A 21,661-nucleotide genomic window follows, 5' to 3' on the forward strand; every position below is an offset into this window, starting at 1 on the left:
GGGATTTTGGTTTCAGTGAAAGAGGGACCTGATGGTTTCTTGAAAGAATGGTGGCATGTTTTTTGGGACAAGTATTCTTCAGGAATGCCTAAGCATCTTGAGGCCATGGAAGGATCTTCTGTTCAGGTTTTTTTTCTTATCTACTTTTTCAAGCTCTTTTATTACTAGACTAGACTAGATCATAGTAGTAGTACTACTTACTTCTTACCTTAACTTTATAAAAATGCTAAAGACACGCACTAATGTGCTCGGACACTTACATACACATTTATTCGTATTTCAACCATATTATCCTTGAGAGGACCGGAGGTTTTACTTCAAAACCCCAAAATTAGTTTTCGGTTTGACAACCTGTTAATAAAAAATTAACAACTCTACGGTCACCGCACCAAAATGTGATGGCCGGCCACCGCACGGCGTGTGGGGCCAGATCCGAGTCGTTCAATAATTTAAAAAAAAAAAACGAGTGGGCATTGCCATAAATCAGCTCAATCCAATATGTGTGGGTGCTCAATCCAATCTTCTCATTTTTGAAAAATCAGAAAACCCATTTTTTTCGATTTTTCAAAAAGGGAAGATTGGATCGAGTACCCTTCGCATATCGGATTGAGATGATTTTCCGCATTGCCCACTCGGGTATTTTTTAAAATTATTGAACGGTTCGGATCATCCGTGCGGGATTCAGAGTGAACCCCACACGCACTGCGGTGGCCGGATACTGCATTTTGGTGCGGTGGCTCTAGACTTTCTGAAATATTAAACCCATTAGTTTTGCATTTTAAATACATGATACTCCAAAAGAAATTGATATTCGCGCTCCACTTTATTCATGAAGTTACAGATAGGAGCGCTGAAGCGCGAGAAAATCAGTTTCCACTCCAAACTCCCAATGGTTGATAAAAAGGTTATTCTACAAAATTTTGAAGTACGGAGTAGTAACTTTTAAAATGCGATCATGTTGTTTACTTAGATAGTTGAATTTTAAAAAATGGACTGAAATCAAGGGCGAAGCCAGTATTTTTTGGTTCATGGGAGCATGTCATAGCTTTTGTGTCAAACTTCTGGTTACAAGACAATGGTCTTGAAAATTCCATGAATCAATTCTCAGGCTACTCAAATAATGGGGAATGAGCAGCTCAACCACTTTCCTGCAGTTCCAAACCCGGGTATGAATCAGCAAGGAGGAATGCAATTTCAGGGTGATTCGGGTTTGGACAAGATGCTGCGGGGGCAATCCGAAGCAAGTTTGTTTGCTGCAACAATGTACGAGGGAGAGCATGGTGGGCTTCCTGCTGGAGAGTTAAACTCCAATCAACAACTTGTTGGTGTCGATAATCTGGTTCACTCAGACCCGTCTTCGAGCAATGCTAGGTACGTCTAATGTTTATCTGGATAGCATATTTATAATTTTGGTGTGTTAGTCATGTACTGCAATTATTCATGTTCCTAGTCTTTTCTGGAGCATTGCTCCAACACTCCAGAAGCCACCATCTGACATGGAGTCCACCCCTGATTGTGGAGGCCGATGTGATCCTATGGCTCGTTGGGTGTTGGGCAATGCTAGAGTGGGGTTCGTCGCAACCCTTAAAATGTCTTGGGTCCACATGATGCTGACATAGGGTCCACCCCTAAGCGCGTGGGGGTCGGGGGCTGTATGAACTTGGGGCTCTCTGGAGTGTTGGGTAAGTTTGGCCTGTGACCCACCCTAAAATAGAGAGCCCCAAATGATCATATGGCTTCTTGAAGTTTTAGGTTTATGAAGTGTTAGGGCAATGCACTACAAGCACTAAATAATATGCGTAATTATTTAGTGATCTTGGAGTACCATCGTGTTGTTTCCTAATGCTGTCCATGGTGGGGCCGGGGTGGTGGGTCATCCTGTTGACCTAATTGTTGCACCGAACTCTGGTTCTTTAGAAGAAATGAAAAAAAGAAAAAGCTAATGATGCTGCTCTGGTTGACGTTGGGGAGGCAGTATATGATTGAGTTTCTTGTAGTCAAATTGAGAATGCTATGAATTTGCTGGTTTTCTTCACTTTGTTTCTCAATGACATGAATGCCATGAGGGTTGTGAACCTCAACACCGCTTCTGTGGTGCACTACGTTTTGATTGAACAAGTTATATTAGATAAGGAATCTGATAAGACGTATATTAAGGGCATTAATTTTTGGAACGTTTATCGGATTTGGTAGTTACTTTTCCAATAGAGTACTGATCAACTTAAGTTGCCCTCATGCATGACAGCAACTTTCAGCTGCAAACTCATGCGGGGGATGAACAATGGACTCCAGGGGTATGATTAAATCTCATGCATCGCCACTTCTGCCCTTTTAATTTTTGATAGAGCTTAATTTTGAAGATGCCCATGTTGCAGGACAACTATGGCGCTCATAATGGGGGACCTAGCCACGTCGGCTCACCTGTCAATGGAGCACCAGAAGCCAATATACCCAGAGCTGGACCTCCTGATGCGGGTGGGTTTCTGCTCTATTTTTATGTTCTTTACAAAAGACCTAAGAAAATAGTAAATCTGAGTAAATGAAATAACATGTGCTGTTTGTTTAACTTCATTGATGGACAAATTACTTCAACATGCTGTCACAACGTGCTTTTGCTTATGGATGCACTGTGACGAGGTAGAAGCTAGACATGATCATAATTCAGTTATGTTAGGGTGTTTGTGTTGTCAAATGCAACAAATGTCACCATGAAATGTTGACATACAAGAAACAAAAGCGGAAATCTGTCAAGAGACAGCCAGCAGATAATTAAGTTTTAAAATATTTTTGTTGCAGCCAATGTCGATGTTACGTAGGCTTAGCCCCTGATACGGAAATAAGGGGTGCTTTAGATTGTCTGCGATGTCCACTACAGAAATCCGTTGAGACATGAAATATGCAAAATGTTCTAAATATGGCTTGTCATAGCAGCTGGGCTAAGGTCAAGCTATTATGAACATTGTTCTGGAGGATAACCCACGAAAGAAAAGGTACCATTCATTTAACTAGATTGGCTCCTTTGACATGCTTGCACTACTATGCTATATGTAACGGCTGATCATATTAGGTGACGCTGGTAGTCACTTAACCACTTCCCACTTCAATTTATTAAACTCTCTCTCCTTGCAACACTTGGACTAGCTCATGTTCCCATTAACTTGGTATGCATATGATTATTAGATTGAACATTGGGAATTTGATACGATGACACATAGAATCTAGAAAATGGGATGATATGTTAATAAGCATATACTCCGCTGAAGTCTGACAACAATTTCTCTAGGAAACAAAAAAAAAAATACCGTTCAAGGGAACGACAAAATTTATACTTATCAGACGACTGCATTCCATTTTTACATTAATATCCTTATGTTTTTTTGGAAAGGATGACTGCAGTATTTGGGGATATCCCTGGTTTTTAAAGGTCACTCTATATCCTTCTGGAAATTTATGGGTTATCTTTCTCATTTGGGTGCTTCAATTCTTTTCGTAGATGATGGTCCTTAGACTGCTAACTGAGTCCTTAGACTGGTAACCGATAGTCGAGATGAAGGGTTGCTTAGCTTTGATGGTGTTGAATTGCTTAGAGTGTAAGGTTTATTATTCTTTTCAGGGGCCATAAACAGTGCCAATTCGGTGCCATTGAATGGATGGCCTTTGACTGTAAGTGGTGTCCTTGTAATTCAATGTTGCAGATTCTACATAGCACTAGTTCAAATTTTCAGCTGATTATGTTCATCTCATTTAGGGAATTGGCCGAATTCCTTCTGGAATGGAATACCCAGTACTAAATTCCTTTGTACCAGTGACAAACCGACAGTCACAGTTTCAGACACTGATTCCTCATCATCAACATGATATTTCATCTCAAGCAATGGAAAACAAAAACGCAAAGAGAATATCATCTTTTCAAGGAATCACTAATAGTTTTGGTAATCAGATGTTTCCTAGGAATGGCCTCGGTGGGACAGATGGTCAGGTAAGTTGAATGCAAAGACTTGGATTCTATTCATTGAGCAGCTAGTTCCAGAATTTGTAGCTGTGTCCAGATGCAATAAACTTGCGCTTGATGAGATGATTACATTTTTCTCTTTCAGTAGAAAGCTTTTAAGTTTCTGTGACGCGAGGAATTGCATGTATGTTCATAGCCGTTACAGCATCTGCTTTTTGTAATCAAAGCATCTGCTAATTTTTAATATAGCTGAATCTTTGTTAGTTCTGTCATTCACGTTTGTTAGTGATACTTTTTGTGGTCATCATGATGTATTTCCGGATGATATATATTTAGCTTGCCTCTGCGTGTATAGCACTTCATGTTAGGTTTTATCTAGAAACAAACATATGGGTATCTTCCTGCTCTAGTGTCATACCTTACTAGATCAAAACAATACTGCATTGTCAGTGTATGGAAAATATGATCTTTTTACTCTGCTAAGTTAGAAACGATGACTGTGTGACATTGAATCCATAAGGATTATATTATCCTCTTCCACAATTGCCGATGATAAATAACCTTTCCAGGCTTCACAGACTCTGCAATAATTTTACTAACCTGTAACGCTGCCAAAATGGTAGAGTATAGTAGCACTAAGTTAGTCTTTGCTTCTCTGGGACAACTCTGGGATGGAATGGAATGACCATGACCATGACCTAAATTGGTGACCAATGATGTTCGGAAAGAGCATTCTAAGAGAGTTACCACTCCATTCAAGCTTCATTCCAGTACAGCGAACTCGGCTACAGTTGAGAACTTGTTTCACAAAGATGGCGATGATGATAATCTCTGGGTTGAAACATTCACAGGATAACAACAATATTCTTAGAATGATAAGAGAACGACATCCCTACAGTATGTATAAGAAGAATATTCTGGTAAGATTCTTGAGTTCTTCACGAGTGTGCATGAGTATGTGGATTTCCTCTACGAGTTTATCATACACAATGATTTGGGCATGCATTAGAGTTTCTATCTCTTGGTCTTATATATCCTCATTCGCATCTGTGGTTTAATGCTGGAAACTGTCTCCGTAAGTCCTTAAATCTTTGTCAGCATTTATCCATCTCCTTTGCTACTGAAAGAGGAGTTAATTTGACTCAGATGATAATGAGACAAACGGCAGAGCAACAAATGAGGGTGCCTAATAGACCTACTCTAGAACAAAAAGTGAGAATCCCTTATCCTATGAAACAAGCAGTAGAGCAGAAAATGACAGGCACTGTGGGAGTAAGTTCAGAGCACAAACAAAAGAATCGGCAGTCGCGGCAGAAATTACGCGAGGTTGGTTAAGGATTGCGAAGGCAAAGTTAAGCCATTCTTGTTGAGAAATTCGGTATCAAAGAACTTTTTTCCGAGGTGGATTATATTACTCCAACTAATTTGCTCCTTTTTTTCTGCTATGTTCTTGTACTGCATCAGAAGAGAAGAAAGAGGAAGGATTTGTTGAAGAAAGACAAGTTCTCGGTACGTCATACATCCAAGGAGAAATAAGATTTTTGGAATTTCTAATTTTCACGGCTACTGTATTAGTGCAGCTTTTCTTCTGTTGTTTGAGGTATAGAATGGTACAAAGGTCGAGGTGAAGAAATCATCGGATGACAATACCGAGTCTCTTTTTTCCCCTGATAATGAGAATGCTGATATTGTGAGCACTTCTTTCAGCAACTTGGAAACACATGCAACAGCTTGCAGCTTGACCGAACAGAACAGTATGTGAATACTGCTTAACTTAAGGATTCTACTCTCGGTGATTTACATTAGAGTAGGCCTATTAACCTTTCAAGAAATTCATTCTTGGACTTTTACTATCTCTTTTGGCAGCTGCATTGCTTTCACACATCGTATAATGGCAAAGAGGTTCGGTGTTGTACCTTAATGTTCTAGGACTGGATAGTGCCTAAACCCCACTCAGTACTGGGGAGTTTAATAATCATATTCAGTTGAAACTAGAGAGAATATTTCGGGGAAAAGTAGAAGTTCTTGTTAACCTCTACATGTTATGTTATACTAGAACAAAATAAGCTTGGAACAATGACAATTTTACATGTATGATTACATGAATGAAAAATATGACAAAACTAGAAATTAGTGATTCCATTCTGTGGACAACCTCTTTCGTAACGAAAGACAGATAATATTATGCTTGTTTTCCTTCAGAAGACTTGAGCATGATTGGAAATTCGGACTTGCGGCAGTATGTGGTTAGACTCATAGTACTTCGTTCCATTGTATAATAAAAGTCAACCTATGTTTGCTCTCACGAAATAATACGGAAAAAAAAAATGAAGAAAATAATATTGACTCATACCTCTACCGTGAATGATGGGTCAGAGGCCTATGGGTTAGAGCAACTCGTAACTGAACCACTTGGACTACAACAACTAAGAGTTAGCAGAGTGTGCTTTGGGGATTTAAGGCAAGCTTTCTAGTTTGGACTAGAAATGCAGCGAAGGACAAGGCGTTGGTGGGACAATCAGTAATTAATCATGCCTGAAATATTATAGCTGATACTCATTCTTCTTAGTGAAACTAAGAAGGTATATTAATATAGTTTGAGAGTAATTAAAGCTCACAACATAATATCCTCAATTCTGTTTATGATATTTGTGATATCGTAGGATTCTTTTTCGAAGAAGTTGCTTCCCTCGACGCCAGCAAAGGCAAAGTCCTCTGCTGTCATTTTTCATCAGATGGAAAACTGTTGGCAAGTGCTGGTGATGACAAGAAGGTTTCATGCTAGTGATCAATACTCAGCTTAAGCTTGATTGGTCAATTCTCAAGATTCTTTTTCTTTTGCCTTTTTCCATCTATAAGCTGAGACTGATTGTATTTTTCCATTCCAGGTCTTACTTTGGGACATGAGTATATATAATTGGGTTGAATCTGCAGAAGGGCATTTGGATATCATCACAGACGTTCGGTTTAAACCAAGTTCACACGTGTTTGCCACGTCGTCCTTTGATAGAACTGTGCAAATCTGGGATCCAAACAACGTAAGTTATTTTCCTCCCATTTCATTCTGATATTTTCTGACTTTTGTTTTAGAGATTCTTGAAAACTCTGAGTGAGCAAACTGCTATTGCGTACAAACCATTAGGCCTAATTTTACACCATGTTTCTATTTTTGTTCTTTGTTTATTTGCTACTTTAGATCAGAAGTTTCATACCCTTGCACACACAAACAAGTATTGGTGACCAATCTCTTGATTTAACGAACTTGTCTTTTCCATATCCGCTGAGTGGATGAAAAAAAGGATTTGATGCCACTTGCACATAATCATAGGACTTTTAAGCATTTGTTGGGTATTTTTATGTCGATTCGTATTCATAATACAATTGAACTAGTCTAATCTACGCAGTTAACGGATAAAAAAAAAGTACTTAAGGGCTTATCATTCTACACTTGACACTTGCTAGTACTTTTACTGCTCTCCCTCCCTCACCTTCATTTGATTCGACATATGCTTACATGTTTCTCCCATGGAATGTAGCCAAGCAAACCCTTGTGCAAGCTTCTCGGGCATTCTGGGCCAGTGAATTCATTAGATTTCCACGCAGATGCAGATCTCCTCTGTTCCTGTGACAGTAATGATGAGATCAAGCTATGGAGCATTGACCAATTTGCTTGCAAACACACCTTTAAGGTCAGTATAGATGCTTAAGGGACTATGATAGTTTCATACTTAAAACTTTGGCTTTTAGTTTTCCATTTTTGAATTTCTGTTACCTTTGTGAGTTTGTCTAATGCTAATTGCTGTGCTACATCTTCTAGTGCTGGGTATGGAATTTTGTGCTTACCTAAGAGCCTTATCAATTGGTCCCCTTCTGTTCTGTTTGATGTCTTATCATCCAAAGACTAGACCATTTGCTACCCTTTTAATTTCTCTCTCTGTCTAGACGCATAGTCGCATACCTAACTTATATGCCTCTAAGTGTGGAGTATGCTTCTTTATTGGAAAAAAAGTGGAGTAATGCTGTGTCGCTTGCTCTGTAATGCTGCATCGGGAAGGAGACAAAACACATCAACATAAAAGCTACTCCCTTCGTCCCAATTGGCTTATCCTTTTCCTCTGACAGTCGTGGCCTTCAAAATGCATCAAGAAATAATGCATGTTCATGAGGAATACTCCTCAATAATTTTTTCACCAATGAAAAGATCTCAATTACTTGTTGTAGACAAAGTTATAAAATCATCTAACGAGAAAATATATTGGAAAATACGGACATTTTTTTTAGATCTTCGGAATCAGTGAAAATGGACAAACAAATTCGGGTGGAGTAATCCCAAGTTCTGAAGATTGCTTTTCATCTCATCAAGATGATAATCAGTGTATCCCCACAAATTTATGCAGGGAGCTACTAGACAAGTTAGATTCCAGCCTCGATGTGGGACACTTTTGGCTGCTGCTTCAGGAAATGGAATAAACTTATTTGATGTCGAGACTAACACCCTCCAATATTCTTTAGAGGTACGCCCGGTGGCTTTCTATGCATTTCGCACTTATCTTTTACTTTGTTGTAGTGCAGTGAGAATTTTGTGCGTGTTCTTTTAATTCTCAAGGGACATGTCAAAGAAGTAAAGTCAATCTGCTGGGATACAAGTGGGAAGTACATGGCATCGGTCAGTGAAGAAAGTGCACGGGTGTGGTCTATTGTATATGGCGGAAAATGCGTACAAGAATTGCAGTCTAATGGCAATAAGTTCGAATCATGCATATTCCATCCTGGATACTCTAACGTCTTGGTTATTGGTTCTAACCAGGTAACAAAGTGCTCTTTTCGTCATTATGTTTGCTATGTGCTCTTTTCTGATTTGTATCCTTCAAACAGATGTCGTTGTCGTTACTATTGAATAACCATATATATGTTAAACATCTGCTTTGACCATTTGGGTTTACCATGGATCCAGCTTGTACATCACTATTTATCCAAGAATTGGGGGATTTACCGCATCAGATGGTAAATGATGGAATTGTAAGTCATTTGAAAGGTGACATGCCTATATTTGTGTTCTCTTTGCAGTCGCTTGAATTATGGAATTCAATTGAGAGCAACAAGACTTTGACAGTCCCTGCACACAACGGTATAGTTTCTGTATTGGCTGATTGTACTGAAACTGAAATGATTGCTTCGGCTAGTCACGAGGGCATAAAATTATGGAAATGACATTAGTTGCTCTCTCCAGTACATGGGTATCATTCAGCATTCCATATATTTTCGGATACGATACTGAAAATGGTGAGGCTGCTGGAAGTTGCGTCAACGGGAATAAAGCCATAGCCGAACAGTTACTTTTTGTGATAGGTTATACAAGAATCTGCGTCGCACTAAGTTTGAATCTACATAATGCTTATGGATATCAGGATTTGCTATATAGAATCTTCAAAATCGGTGTCAATAAAAGGAAATCGATTGTTTCAGAAGAACAAATTAAGTGTGGGGTGATTGAATGGATCAGTGGCTTAAGAAGTGGAATTTGTTTTAGTTTTTCCTTGTGTGCCGCGCAATTGAGTAATCAAAATAAGGCCTCAATATCTGAATCCGATTAAGTTGTAGGCCAGTTGCATGATCAAGACGTTATCAAGGTAATAATTTGATGTTCGAATTGTATTCTGGGGAGGTGAAAAGTTTTTCTTTTTCAAATCTTTTCATTTTGTTCCGTTTTGCTATCTTTTCATTTTGTTCCGTTTTGCTACTAGATATTGAATCATTGACTGTTATGTTCTCTTCAACGTTTCCAAATTCTACTCTTTCTTTTTATTATAGCAATTGCCGAAGACATCTAGAGGTGTCCAATGGGCCACACTGTGCCAGCCCAGCCCATTTATTTCCGTGCCTAGCGTGCTGCGTGTCGTGTTGGTGCTGTGCTCGTGCTGCCGGCCCATTCGACACCTCTAAAGACATCAAAAGGGTTTGCAAGATGCGGAACAGACCCATCAACTTTTTTTTTTTTTTGATCCGCGACCTATCAATTTATACTAGGTCAAATCCCCTTCAAAATACAGTAAATTCGGAAATATTCATGTATTTCTCGGGTAGAAATTACACTCAACATCCATGTTTCATAAGGTTGACAGATTGGCCCACAAATCTCTGGAACTTTCACTTTGACCTCCAAACTGACTTTAAACATTCCGAATTAATGCAAAACCTTACAAATTGCCTGAAATTGAATGACCTTGAAACATAAAGAAGCTAAACAAGTGGAGTATCACCTGCCCAAGAGATATGACTAACTAGTTTAGAGGTGTGGGAAACAAATTTGAAATTTGAATTCCTACACAATTTTCAAAATTCTGCAGGACAAGTATTGCAAAAAAATAAAATTTCAGTGGGAAAGCGCTTAATTAAGAAGCTAGTCTAACAAGTTTTCTGGTAGCTGAATAGATTATATAGATTTAGAAAATGGCCGAAAACTTAGATCTCTTCATTCTTTCCTTTCCTTACTTACTTACCAACAAGTGCGTCACGGATTAATTGTAGTACGCATCGGTAGGCCTCTTCGAGTTATCATTCAAACCTTTGTTCTTATAGATTTCACTAAACATCCACTCTATATCAGCTCAAAATATTTATTATCAACATGATCATGGTAGATTAATTTGTGTTACTGTTCAATCTTTGAATCATATTACCTATTCTTTTTCTAAGAGCATATGTTGTCCGATCATGTAGCCATTAATATGTGATCAACATCCTTTTTGTGCATATAAAATGGGCAATTCAGATGATGATAATGATATCTCGAAGTGGCCTACTAAAATGCATTACAATCCCGTGTGCATTATTTCACTAAAGAATTAATCCCGGGGGAGGTTGAACATGGTTTTATGTCCATGTGTGTTAATATAGTCCCGCGTTGTTATTTAAACTCATTAATCATCTCTTCTCCTCTCTCACTCTTTCTCCCCACCTTCAATGAGAAATGGTGGTTTTTTTTTTAGGAATCTTATGGTATGTTCAATTAATAAAACGTTGTGTTTTCATAGAAATGATTTATAATTTTGCGGTAAATGTAATGGTGAGGGGCACCGTAAAACAAGCAATTTAAAAAATGTTATGTATCATGGCTAAAATATTAGTATGTATTTTCATAATTAAATGCATGTTGTTTTGTGGTATTGATTTTGCTACGTCATTTGTAGTTTTTGTTATCTCATTTGTGTTTTTTTTTTTTTTTTTAATAAACGTTTTCTAGTGATTCATGTTGTGCATTCTTTAGGTAAAAGTCAACAAGGATACGTTATCTCGAAGACAAGGTTGGAAGTTGGAACACTATAGCACTACTTCCCTATACTGTTTATCACCAAAATTTTCTTGTTTGACATACAAACGCAAGGGTATATGGAAACGAGGGTCCTATAGTGCAAACCTTGTAGTGCACCTTGTAGTGCGGGTTTTAAGTTGTCCATCTCAGCAGTCAATGGTTCAAATATGTAAGAGTTAACTTTGACCGGTAAAAATGCACGGTAAGCTTGTCAATCAGAGGATTGGGTCACGGACTCGGCATATGTGCCGTTCTCCTTGTCGTGTTAGTCGTCTTTGTATCTTGTTCAAAGATTAATAAAATTCTTTTTCACCATTCAAAAAAGAGAATCCACTACAGGGTTTGCACTACAGGATCTGGATCCAGGATATGTACTAGTACTAGAAGTCTAGAAGTGGTTAGGTTGACTGGTCATTATAATGGACCACAAATGCACATAAACTGATCTATCGTTTAGCTCAATGTCTTGTTCTCTCTAGCTGCAACGCATCTCAAGTGAAATGATTATGGTAATTTGGATTGTAGCAACAAACATATATGGTACCAAATGTTGGGAAAGAGTTTTAAATTTAAAAAAGACTACTGAAAAATAACACAAGGCGAAAAAACAGATTGCAAAACAAAGCAGATTACAAAGAGGGAAAAACAAAGCAAACTACAAATTAAAACTGATAAAAAAGATATGTAGATGTGGAAATCGAGGCTAGTGTTAGACACTATGTTCTTAAAGAAGATTCCACAACACTAAGTACTATTGGGATTCTCGAACGCCTGCATCTCAGTATATATACAACAATTATCGATTACAAGCAAAAACGACACTTCAATCTGCCCATAAGGCGAGCCAAAATGGCGTTCAACTCTTGGAATTTCGCATATGCTAAGTGTGCTGTGAAAATTTGGTGAATGAAATATGAGGTAAAAGGTCATATTTATCTAGACATAGGCCCCTGATCGAAAGAGGTGCAACGTCAATTCTGAACCGAACAGTCACCGGACATGTTAGTTCGAAAAGGAACAGTCATTGGACCAACGGCATGCTTGTGGTAAATGGGCAAAAAAGACCACTTTGTCCATGCCCTCTCCCCCTAGCTACAAAGTTTTAGTGCCCAAGGGACTAACCCTTTCAGTTCATATACATCAACTATAAGGCCAGTCCCGACTTTTTAGGGGCATAAAGCAAAAATGAAAAATGAGTTCCCCTATGCATCTCTAAAAACAAAATATAGATAGATAAATCAATTTTTCACAATCAAGTACAAGTATTCGCCAATAAGAAAAATTCCAAACAATAAACAAACAATATAAATATTAGGATGGGGGACGAAGCAAGAAAAATCGCAGGATAGTGAAAAATCATGTCGTCAAGTATTCGCCATTACGATTTGCAAGCCACTCTCGCAACCACATTCAACATCAAATAACTTCTTTTTTTTTGGTAATACATGGTGTCCCGGCAAGCATAAGTGATACTCTCCTAATTAATAACACCAATGTAATTCTGTATCATCAATAGCATCAAAAACCACAAAGTTAATTAAGCTCGACCAACCAAATAATTAATACACTAGAGAGAATACCCAAGTTGAAATATAGCAAATCTCCCTCACTTCTATACCACTATACCCAAACCCTTTCTTATCTTAATTAGACCCCAAAACACAAAAAACCCCAAATCCTAAAACAAATTAATCAGAAGTACATAATTTCATGAAATAAATACATACTAGATCATGTACCTAGTTCCACCATTTTCTTCTATTCAACTCTGCTTGATACTCGATCAAGTGTCCGGGCAAGCATGCGTGTTCTTCTATTCAAGTCTTCAACGCGGCAGTTGATGATGGTGGAATCCCAGGGATGATGAGACAATGGAGGATCGGAGGTTCCTCTCAGAGCAAATGATTTTTCTCAACCTTTAATTCTAAAAAAAAAAACCGGCTGAAATCTTCAATTCTGCAGCTGACATGATCTCTCCGATCCAAACTCCTCTCTCACCGGCGAAAATTTTTCTCTCTCCTTTTCTTTTTGGCCTAATTCCTCACTGTCACCACTGTGGCCGTGAAATAACTAAAAAGAGAAAACTAAGGCTTTTGATTTTGCCACTCCCTTTTTTGTTAACGTCACTCCCCTGCAAGTGTATTTTGGTGTAAAAATACACTTGCAGGGGAGTGACGTTAACAAAAAACGGAGTGACAAAATCATTTTCCAAAACTAAACCCCCAACAGAAGAAATCTAATTAAGTAGATAAATGAGAACTAGAACTTCGATGATCAAGAAAATATATTTGGCGGACTTTTGGAATTTTTTTCTAGATCAGAGAATGGGCTGAAGGCCCATTAAGGGAAGGATCTAGCCAATTAGCACCACCACCACCACCACCAAAACTTGTAGCATGATTCCAATAAACTGAAGGATCTGTTTGGCTGCTGACCTGCTCAATAATCTGATTCTGAAAATTAGAGACACTCATCATATTCCAATCCTGCTTTTTCGGGCCCTGCTCTACTTTCACTTCCCCATTATCTTTCCTTGTCATTTGTGCTTGCACATCATCTTCATAGGGAACCACTCCTTGAAAATTTGCAGCACCATTAGCTTCTTCTTTAAATTTCTGCGGTTGAAGGCTCGAAGCTAACAAAGAAGCCATTGTTGGGTAACCATTAGTCGAAGATCCAAACAAGGAATAGCTTGAGAGAAGTGGGTTCTGGGTTGGCTTATTAATCGGGTCAAACCCTAGTCCAAGGCCATTCAACTGGGCCTGAAGATCGAACCCATGAGATGAAACCCTAGAACTGAAACTAGGGTATGGATGATGGTGAGTCATGAGGTCAGTAGGGTTAGTGGGTAACCCATAAAACAAAGGGCTGTTGATATGGTTTTGAAGCAGCTGATGATGATGATTAGGGTTTGAAGTTGGAGGAGCAGGAGATGATGAAGTGGGTGCATGTGCATCAATGGATGAGGAGGAGGAGGAGGAGGATCTCTTGATGAGCACCCTTTTGTTCTTTCTACACCCACCACCAACTGGGACATTCCTTAGGGTACCCCCCCTGGTCCAGTAGCGCTTGCAGGCTTTGCAGAAATGCCTTGGTTGAGTTAAGCTGTAGTTGTTGTAGTAGCAGAATTTTGTGTTTGAGGAATCACATCTCGGGCACTTTAGGGCTTGTTGTGGGTTCTGGTTTTGGTTTGGTTCTTGATTCGGTGCTTTGTCCATAACCCTGGAAACCATCATGCCCTTCTGATCATCTGTCAGCTGATTCTGCAACCACACACATACACAGGGAGAGAGATGTGATGAGATGAGAGAGAGCGAGAGAGAGAGAGAGAGAGAGAGGGAGAGAGGTGGTGTTTTAGGGTAAGAAAATTGAATATGATACTTGTACGTAAAATAGATAGATATAAAAAAAATACTAGAAATGACGTAATAATTGTATTTAAGTAAATAAAAGCCACCTCCACAGTGGTTTTATTTTGAAGTGAAATGCAACTTCAAAAAACCATATTATTTAGACACGAAAAAATGATGCATAAATTAACTATTTTTATATGGAGAAACTTATTATACATGAGAATGATAGGCCAGAAGTGAGTAGTTTTTCCTTCCCTTAAAAATGCCCAATAAAGACTTTAAGAAAATGTACAAAAAAGTTTTGTTTGTATAACACATTCGAGAAGTAATAACAAAAGAGAGATATTCTCTTCCAAAAGCTAGTGAACAAAGGTGGGGTAGTCATGCTCTGTGTAATAATTGAGAGAGAGAGAGAGAGAGAGAGAGAGAGAGAGAGTAGGAGGGGGAATGAACCTGTGGCCATTCGTTAGGAGTTGAAGAGATGAGTAGCATCTCCTTCTCATAGTTACCCAACATGATTTCCTTCTCTCAAAAGGAATCGTTGAAATAAGGAATAGCAGACAAAGAGCAGGTGGCAACGCGAGCCCTTTCTTGATGGGGTCCAAATACTCTTGACAGAGAGAGAGACTGAGAGAGATCTATAGATAGAGAGAGAGAGAATGAATTAAGTCGTTCTTTAATTTTAGTTTCACGTGATGGGTCTAGTAAAACCAATTTTTTAAATCAAAATGACCTAATTGATATGTTATTTGTACCCCTCTCTGATCAGTAATTGCTTAGCTAGTGGAGGTGGTAAGTAGAATTACTCTCTTATCTTTTCGTGTTAAAAAAAATTAAAAAATTAATTTTATGAAAAAGAAGAAAAAACATCTAAAGTGATACTAGCACATTCAACGATACATCTCTACAGTCTCGTAAAAGACTGGCGACGATGTCGTTGAAGGCCATGAGATCCATCACATATATGTTTATGTTTCGATTCACTTCAACTAACCACTTGAACAATATGATAATTGTAGATGAAACAATAACTTGCCAAAAAATTAACGGGAGTGTAAGATCATATGCTTACCTGTATTGTTTCGACTTGATTTTATTTGAAAAAAATAAAATTAAAAAAATCACCATTTTAAAATTGGATGGGAGAATAAAGTGAAAAGGGCATTCAAAGACATTCATTCCTCGTCTTGGAACAGGACAGAAGGGTAAAGTAAAGCATGTTGAGAGATGAATCTCGCGGGGTTCAAGAAAGAGAATAAATCTTTCAATACTGACATTTGCAAACCCCAACATCACCGCGTAGCGATTCTCCGGTGCTTCTGAAGCATTGTCACATGGTATTTCAAAGATCTTTCTTGGTACATATTTGCGTGGACTCGACCACCAAACTCGAATAGAGAAGATTCTTGAAGCACTGCGTGGTGATGCTCCAAAAGCAGAAAATAAATTTTTTTTAAAATACATTCCTGAGAGAGAGAGAGAGAGAGAGAGAGAGAATCCCAAGACCCCAATAGTACCCTAGACAACATAAATTCACTCAAATTCCCACTTTCCCTTTCTATATATAATAATTGTTACTAGTTGTTACTACTAAAATTAGGTAGTCATAATTAGGGTATATTATATGCATGCCTAGGTACCACTAATGAAGAATTAAATGAGTGGTGCTTCTATGCAGCAAATCCCACTTTATACTAATTATTATATAGATTATGATCCAGAATATATGTCCGTGATGATGGGCTGTCATATCCTATGGCACAACTGTGTATCATTATTATTGGAATGTTAATTCAAGTGATTTGTTAATTAATTCACATGCATGTCACTGCAATTAGCTAGGTAATGATGATTAATACATATGGTAATGATCGGTATTAGCAGTACATGAAAGATTTTGTTCAAGAGTGTATAAGTTGTCAAAAGTGCTAAGGGTTCTGACACAGACGGGACATGTGAGGTCCACTCTAGATCCCGCACTGAGCGGGCCGGGGCGGTGCACACTGCACACCTGTTGGTGCCCGTAATCGGGTTGATAAGTTTTCTCAGATAGTACCCTGAGATTCTCGGGTGGTAGCTATATATCTAGAGGAAGAAGATAGATGTTGTATTTGTAATAGCTAGATATACTCAAATTTAGCATGGAATATGGAAATTACAAAGAGAGAGAGACAGGAGAGAGAGCATGTTGGTACGTGTGGGGGGCATATACGTACACGTTACAGTATATGCAGCATCACATATGTACATGCATCTGTGCAAAGGCTAAACATGCATGCTACTCCTAGTATGTATATATGACAACACTCGCTTTATTCGCGAGCGCTCATTCCTCTCTCTCTGCAAATCTTGTTTCTCTCTCTCTCTTTCCACCTCCCTTTGGTTTGGAAAAACAAATCAAAAAAACACACAAGAAACCATATAGTACTGGTCATTATGTCATGAGAGAGAGAGAGAGAGAGAGACAGAGAGAGAGAGGGGTTTGAAGCGCATGTGGTGGGCAGCTCAATGGTAAGGTAAAAGAAGGGTGGGAAGAAAAAAAAACTCAAGAGGAACAGTTGGGGGAACAAATTAACGGATTTTGTTCGACTCCCAAGGGGATATATTTTCACATCCCCCGAAACAACCATCCCCATGATCATAATACTAATTTAATTACCCTCTTCTTCATAGATAACCGCGATCTTATGATAATTACGGAAATTCCATTCGCTACGAAAACTGGTAAGGAACCATGTAAAGAAAAAAGTGTTTGGACTCATTTTTGATTTCACAAAAATTTAGAAAAATATTCATAAATTTTTATATATTATTCTATGGGATCCTGTAAAAAATTAGTTCCAACGAATATCGGTTAAGTATTACTTTTAGATTCTTAGGGACAAACTAAGCAGTTTCGTCTCCACAAATCCAAAAGTAATACTTACCGATATCCGTTGGAGCTGATTTTTTACAGGGCCCATAGAATAATATTTAAAATTTTATGGATATTTTTCTAGATTTTTGTGACATTCAGAATAGGCCCAAACACGTTTTTCTTTGCGTGGTTCCTTACAAGTTTTCCTTGCATATAGCAGAGCTATTAGAAGCAGTATAATATTAGTACCTTTTTAAATTGCAGTGTATCAAATGATATATAGCGAGAATAGGATGTCTATGATCGTGAATTTTTTGAAATAACTTATGATGCCGGAGCATTTGGAGCGGCTGTAGCTGTCATGTAGAGGTTTAAAACCAAGCGGCAATTCTAGTAAAAAAGCGATTCGTAGTGGGAAGCAGCAAATACGGGTGTGAATTTTTTGCAGTGCCGGTATATATAACGGGGTGAAGCGGCAGATCATGGGTGTGAATTTTTTATAGTGCCGGTATATATAACGGGATGAAGCGGTGCCGGAGGACGGAAAAGACGCTACGTAGCGGCCGATATTTAAAATCTTGGTTACTGCCCCAGAAAACAATTAAGCAACATTTTGTTGGGTAAATTATGTGTATTTCGTTGAAAACCAAACAAACATAGTACAAGCTAGAGTGGCATACCCCTAGAGTCTAAACCAGTCACAACAAACAAAATAACTGAAAAACATTCACAAGTACTGAAACAAACAAAACCAGCAGCAATATATTAAGAAGCTACAACATCTAGCTAAGTACAAGAATAAAAACCTAAAATTGGAGGAATATGCCAAGACAAACAGATCAACCATTCTGAGCTGAGTGTTCTTCACATGCCTCCAAGAGATAATGCAAGCCCTCATCAAGTCTGAAGTGACCCTAGAAATGAGATCCAAGGATGAATTAAGGAATAAACTTTTCCTATGCCTACAATGTGTACTATACTCCAACTACCTAAAAAGTACTAGTAGAATAACTGGAAAAAAAAAAATCACAATTTGTACATAAGTTACACACTTACACGTACAAGTTTATAGTAATCTTTTGCCCTATTTCATAACCGGGCGTCCGAACTAATTTGTCCACGCCTCAACTAATTAACCTCATTGTGCTGAAGATAACTACCAGACAAACTTCGACTATTGTCCCCAACGTTTGGTCTTCACGAGATTAGACATTATGATATCTTGGAGATGAGTGTTTTGGTTGCTGTCTCGTGAAACTAATTAAAAGATCTCATATAATTCTTCTCGCTATGCAAACTAATTTCATTAAATTCTCTTCTTGATCCGTTTTTTTTTTCCCTTTTTCAAAGAGAATTATGATCACATGGGCAAAACCAACAATACCATCGGGAAAATTGTCCAAAACCCAGCTGAGTTGCAGCCTGAAATTTTGAGTGACCCATGCTTATTGGCTTGGCGATGACCTAATCAGAAACCACATGGAACCACCTCTTCTCATGGAGAAATTTTTCAGTGCCGGATGGGTACACATCCGAGCCATATAAAAGTGTATTGGACGGTTCAGATTGAAACACTCTCTCTCCTCTTTCTCTTTCCTTTTTCTCTTTCCAAATCCGAACCGTCTAAAACCAAAATGAACGGTCCGAATGCACCGAGTGGACACCACGTAGTACCCGCTTGGCACTGAAAAATTTCTCCTTGTCATGAGCCTTCCGTACGCATGCTATGCTTGTATCTATTGAGATCGTGTGAAGAAATTAGACGGAACTAGTCAAATCACAGGTGGGGATGGGACTTCTACCTAACCCAAACCTCTAAACTCCTCTCACGAGACACATGAATTATGACTTTCTCACGTTATACGTTGTATGATGTAAAATGAGATCTACTACGTTATACGTTATATGATGTAAAATGAGATCTACTACGTCTTAACTTGACGTTTTGAGTTGTTCATTTTGTAATTCAATTTGCTCGTCATCTATTTAGAAAATCAATTTCATCGGATATGGATTAGAGTTTGTTCAAGTAGTATTTTTATCATATAAGAACGAGGTGTTGACTGTCAAAATTACTCTTGTAATAAGTGTGCTTCGTTCGAGTGACTACTGACATTTAATTTGTTTTTTTGCATGAACGATGAACATGTTAAGAGACCTATCAAATAAATAGCCGGATTGTCAAGTAAAATCGTGATTGGTTCTATTGAAAGTCACAAAAGCGTCACTTAAAAAGGGATATCATCGGAGAAGTACCATACTTCCATCACATGCAGAAAAATTCCCTAGCTCTTCCCTACACTTGAAAAAATTATTAGTTTTCAATGCCCGAAGTTTTTTTTTTTTTTGGTTACATGCTTTGTAATGAGTTCAATGGATCGATATAGAGTAGGATTTGAATCTTTTGAGGGAATGGAAGGTCCCGTCGGAACCATTTTGGGTCTCTTTAACCATCTGGGTCTCTTTATGAGTTTATTTCAATGATTGGGATCATTTACCTTTTAGATTTCGTTGAGAATATCAAGCACGCCAAATATTATACATATATTAAGGGATATTGGTTGATATGTTTTGAGAACACATATCTTAAACGATCCCGATTATTGAAATGTGTTCTATATAAAAATTCAACGACGTTCACTGTGATTTTTGACCTGTCTGGCGTGTCGTATAAGTTCTAAAGAAAATAACGATCCCGATTATTAAAATGAACCCAAAAATAACCCTGGCTAGATCCATTTCCAAATTGATATAACACCCGTATAATCTCGTTTTTTATAATATCATCCGTCCCTGTCGACCGCATGACAAAAGTCTCCAATTTGGCCAACATGAAAGACACCAATCAAACGCGTTAAAAGGAAAAGTTTGCTGCTGAAGTGAACTGAGAGAGAGAGAGAGAGAGAGAGAGAGAGAGAGAGAGAGAGAGAGAGAGACTTGGGTGGTGGGAAGGAGGGGACCAAAGCATCAAATCCAAGCCAACTGTACCCATCAATGGCTGACCACATCGCACCACCCCACGAAAAATGTGGCCAGACAAAGATCTCCCATTATATATTCCACATTTCATTTATGTAATTCTGTTGGAGTATTGTTTTTGGAGCGTGGACTTTTACTAATTTGGTCATGACACCCACTATTTGATAACGACCTAATTATAAATTTTTCCCATCATGTATAGTCCATGTACAGCATTGCCCCTCAAGAGCTTCTCGATTTGATCTTTGCGCACTGAGGCACAGGCATAGCACGCCGGCTGCAATGGAGTTTGAAGGGATGTTAGGCGTGGATTTGATCACGGTTGAGGGGGACGCGCAGCAGCTTGTCAAGATTCTGGGCATTGAAGTGAGTATGTCCAATAGAGGTGGAAGTATTTGTTGGATATATTAGAAGAACGGCCCATCAGTTTCGTTCGGCGATCATCTAGTGGGGTTAATTGTGCAAAAGTCAGCAAGTCTCGGGGTGTGAAGGTTCTGGTGTGAAGATTTATGAAGCTATACCTCATGTTTGGTTAATTATCTTCTTTGGAGAAATATACCATCTCAGTAAATACATCGATGTGATTGTTTCATCAATAAAATCTTCTACCGTTGCAAGGACAATTGTGACATTTTCTCTTAAGAGTTCCTTATCGTTTTATCAAACTCTTTATTTATCCATAACATCACTTCTATGGCTAAGAAAGAAAGATGTGGATGGATCCTCTTTCCACCCCTTATTTGTGTACAATCACAGTTTGGTGAAGGGGCTATCATGTACCTCAGACTGTACCACACAATGGGTAAAGGTTGTAAGCTTCAATTTTGTGACAAGCGATGGAGACAAGGGGATATCCACAAAAGTCATAAACTAATGAAGTTTTTTTTTTTTTTGTTATTTAGCTGGGAATACATAGCTCCAGATTCTGCTGCCGACTAGGGCTCCCAATTTTTGGCCCGATGTTGAGGCCTCCAAATGGGTACCGGTGTTAAATATCGTATACATCAATATTTGTATATTACTATAATTGTGCGTGGTTCAATGTAGGGGTGTATACGGTCCGGATTGATACGGTTCTCTAGAAAACCAGTAACCGGACCATTTTAAACGGTTCTAGAAAATTGAGAACCAAAACCTAACCAATATATGCATGAAACCTAACCAGAACCAAACCGCAAGATCGGTCCGATTTTGGTTCGATTCCGGTT

General features: G+C 38.4%; 2 protein-coding genes across 3 annotated transcripts; one reads left to right on the forward strand and one right to left on the reverse strand.

Annotated features, from left to right (window-relative positions):
* On the forward strand, window positions 1-9,482 carry LOC131314481 (transcriptional corepressor LEUNIG-like). The gene is made up of 15 exons (XM_058343125.1): window positions 1-126; window positions 1,109-1,371; window positions 2,246-2,294; window positions 2,376-2,475; window positions 3,614-3,663; window positions 3,749-3,979; window positions 5,099-5,278; window positions 5,417-5,461; window positions 5,559-5,706; window positions 6,616-6,725; window positions 6,841-6,990; window positions 7,489-7,641; window positions 8,350-8,466; window positions 8,559-8,759; window positions 9,020-9,482. The coding sequence occupies exons 1-15, from the start codon at window positions 85-87 to the stop codon at window positions 9,161-9,163; spliced, it is 1,983 nt and encodes a 660-aa protein (XP_058199108.1). The 5' UTR covers window positions 1-84; the 3' UTR covers window positions 9,164-9,482.
* Window positions 9,483-12,747: 3,265 nt separating this feature from the next.
* On the reverse strand, window positions 12,748-15,230 carry LOC131313474 (dof zinc finger protein DOF1.4). 2 transcript variants are annotated; one of them, XM_058341789.1, is made up of 3 exons: window positions 15,071-15,230; window positions 13,485-14,527; window positions 12,748-13,354 (listed from the first exon to the last, which is right to left on the reverse strand). In XM_058341789.1, exons 1-2 carry the CDS (start codon window positions 15,131-15,133, stop codon window positions 13,577-13,579), a joined length of 1,014 nt encoding a protein of 337 aa, XP_058197772.1. In that variant the 5' UTR covers window positions 15,134-15,230; the 3' UTR covers window positions 12,748-13,354; window positions 13,485-13,576. The 2 variants fall into 2 exon arrangements, with proteins under 2 accessions (XP_058197772.1, XP_058197773.1); XM_058341790.1 differs by lacking the exon at window positions 15,071-15,230 and adding an exon at window positions 14,722-14,828.
* Window positions 15,231-21,661: the final 6,431 nt, after the last annotated feature.

Source organism: Rhododendron vialii, chromosome 13a, assembly GCF_030253575.1.
Source record: "Rhododendron vialii isolate Sample 1 chromosome 13a, ASM3025357v1".
Lineage (NCBI taxonomy): Eukaryota > Viridiplantae > Streptophyta > Magnoliopsida > Ericales > Ericaceae > Rhododendron > Rhododendron vialii.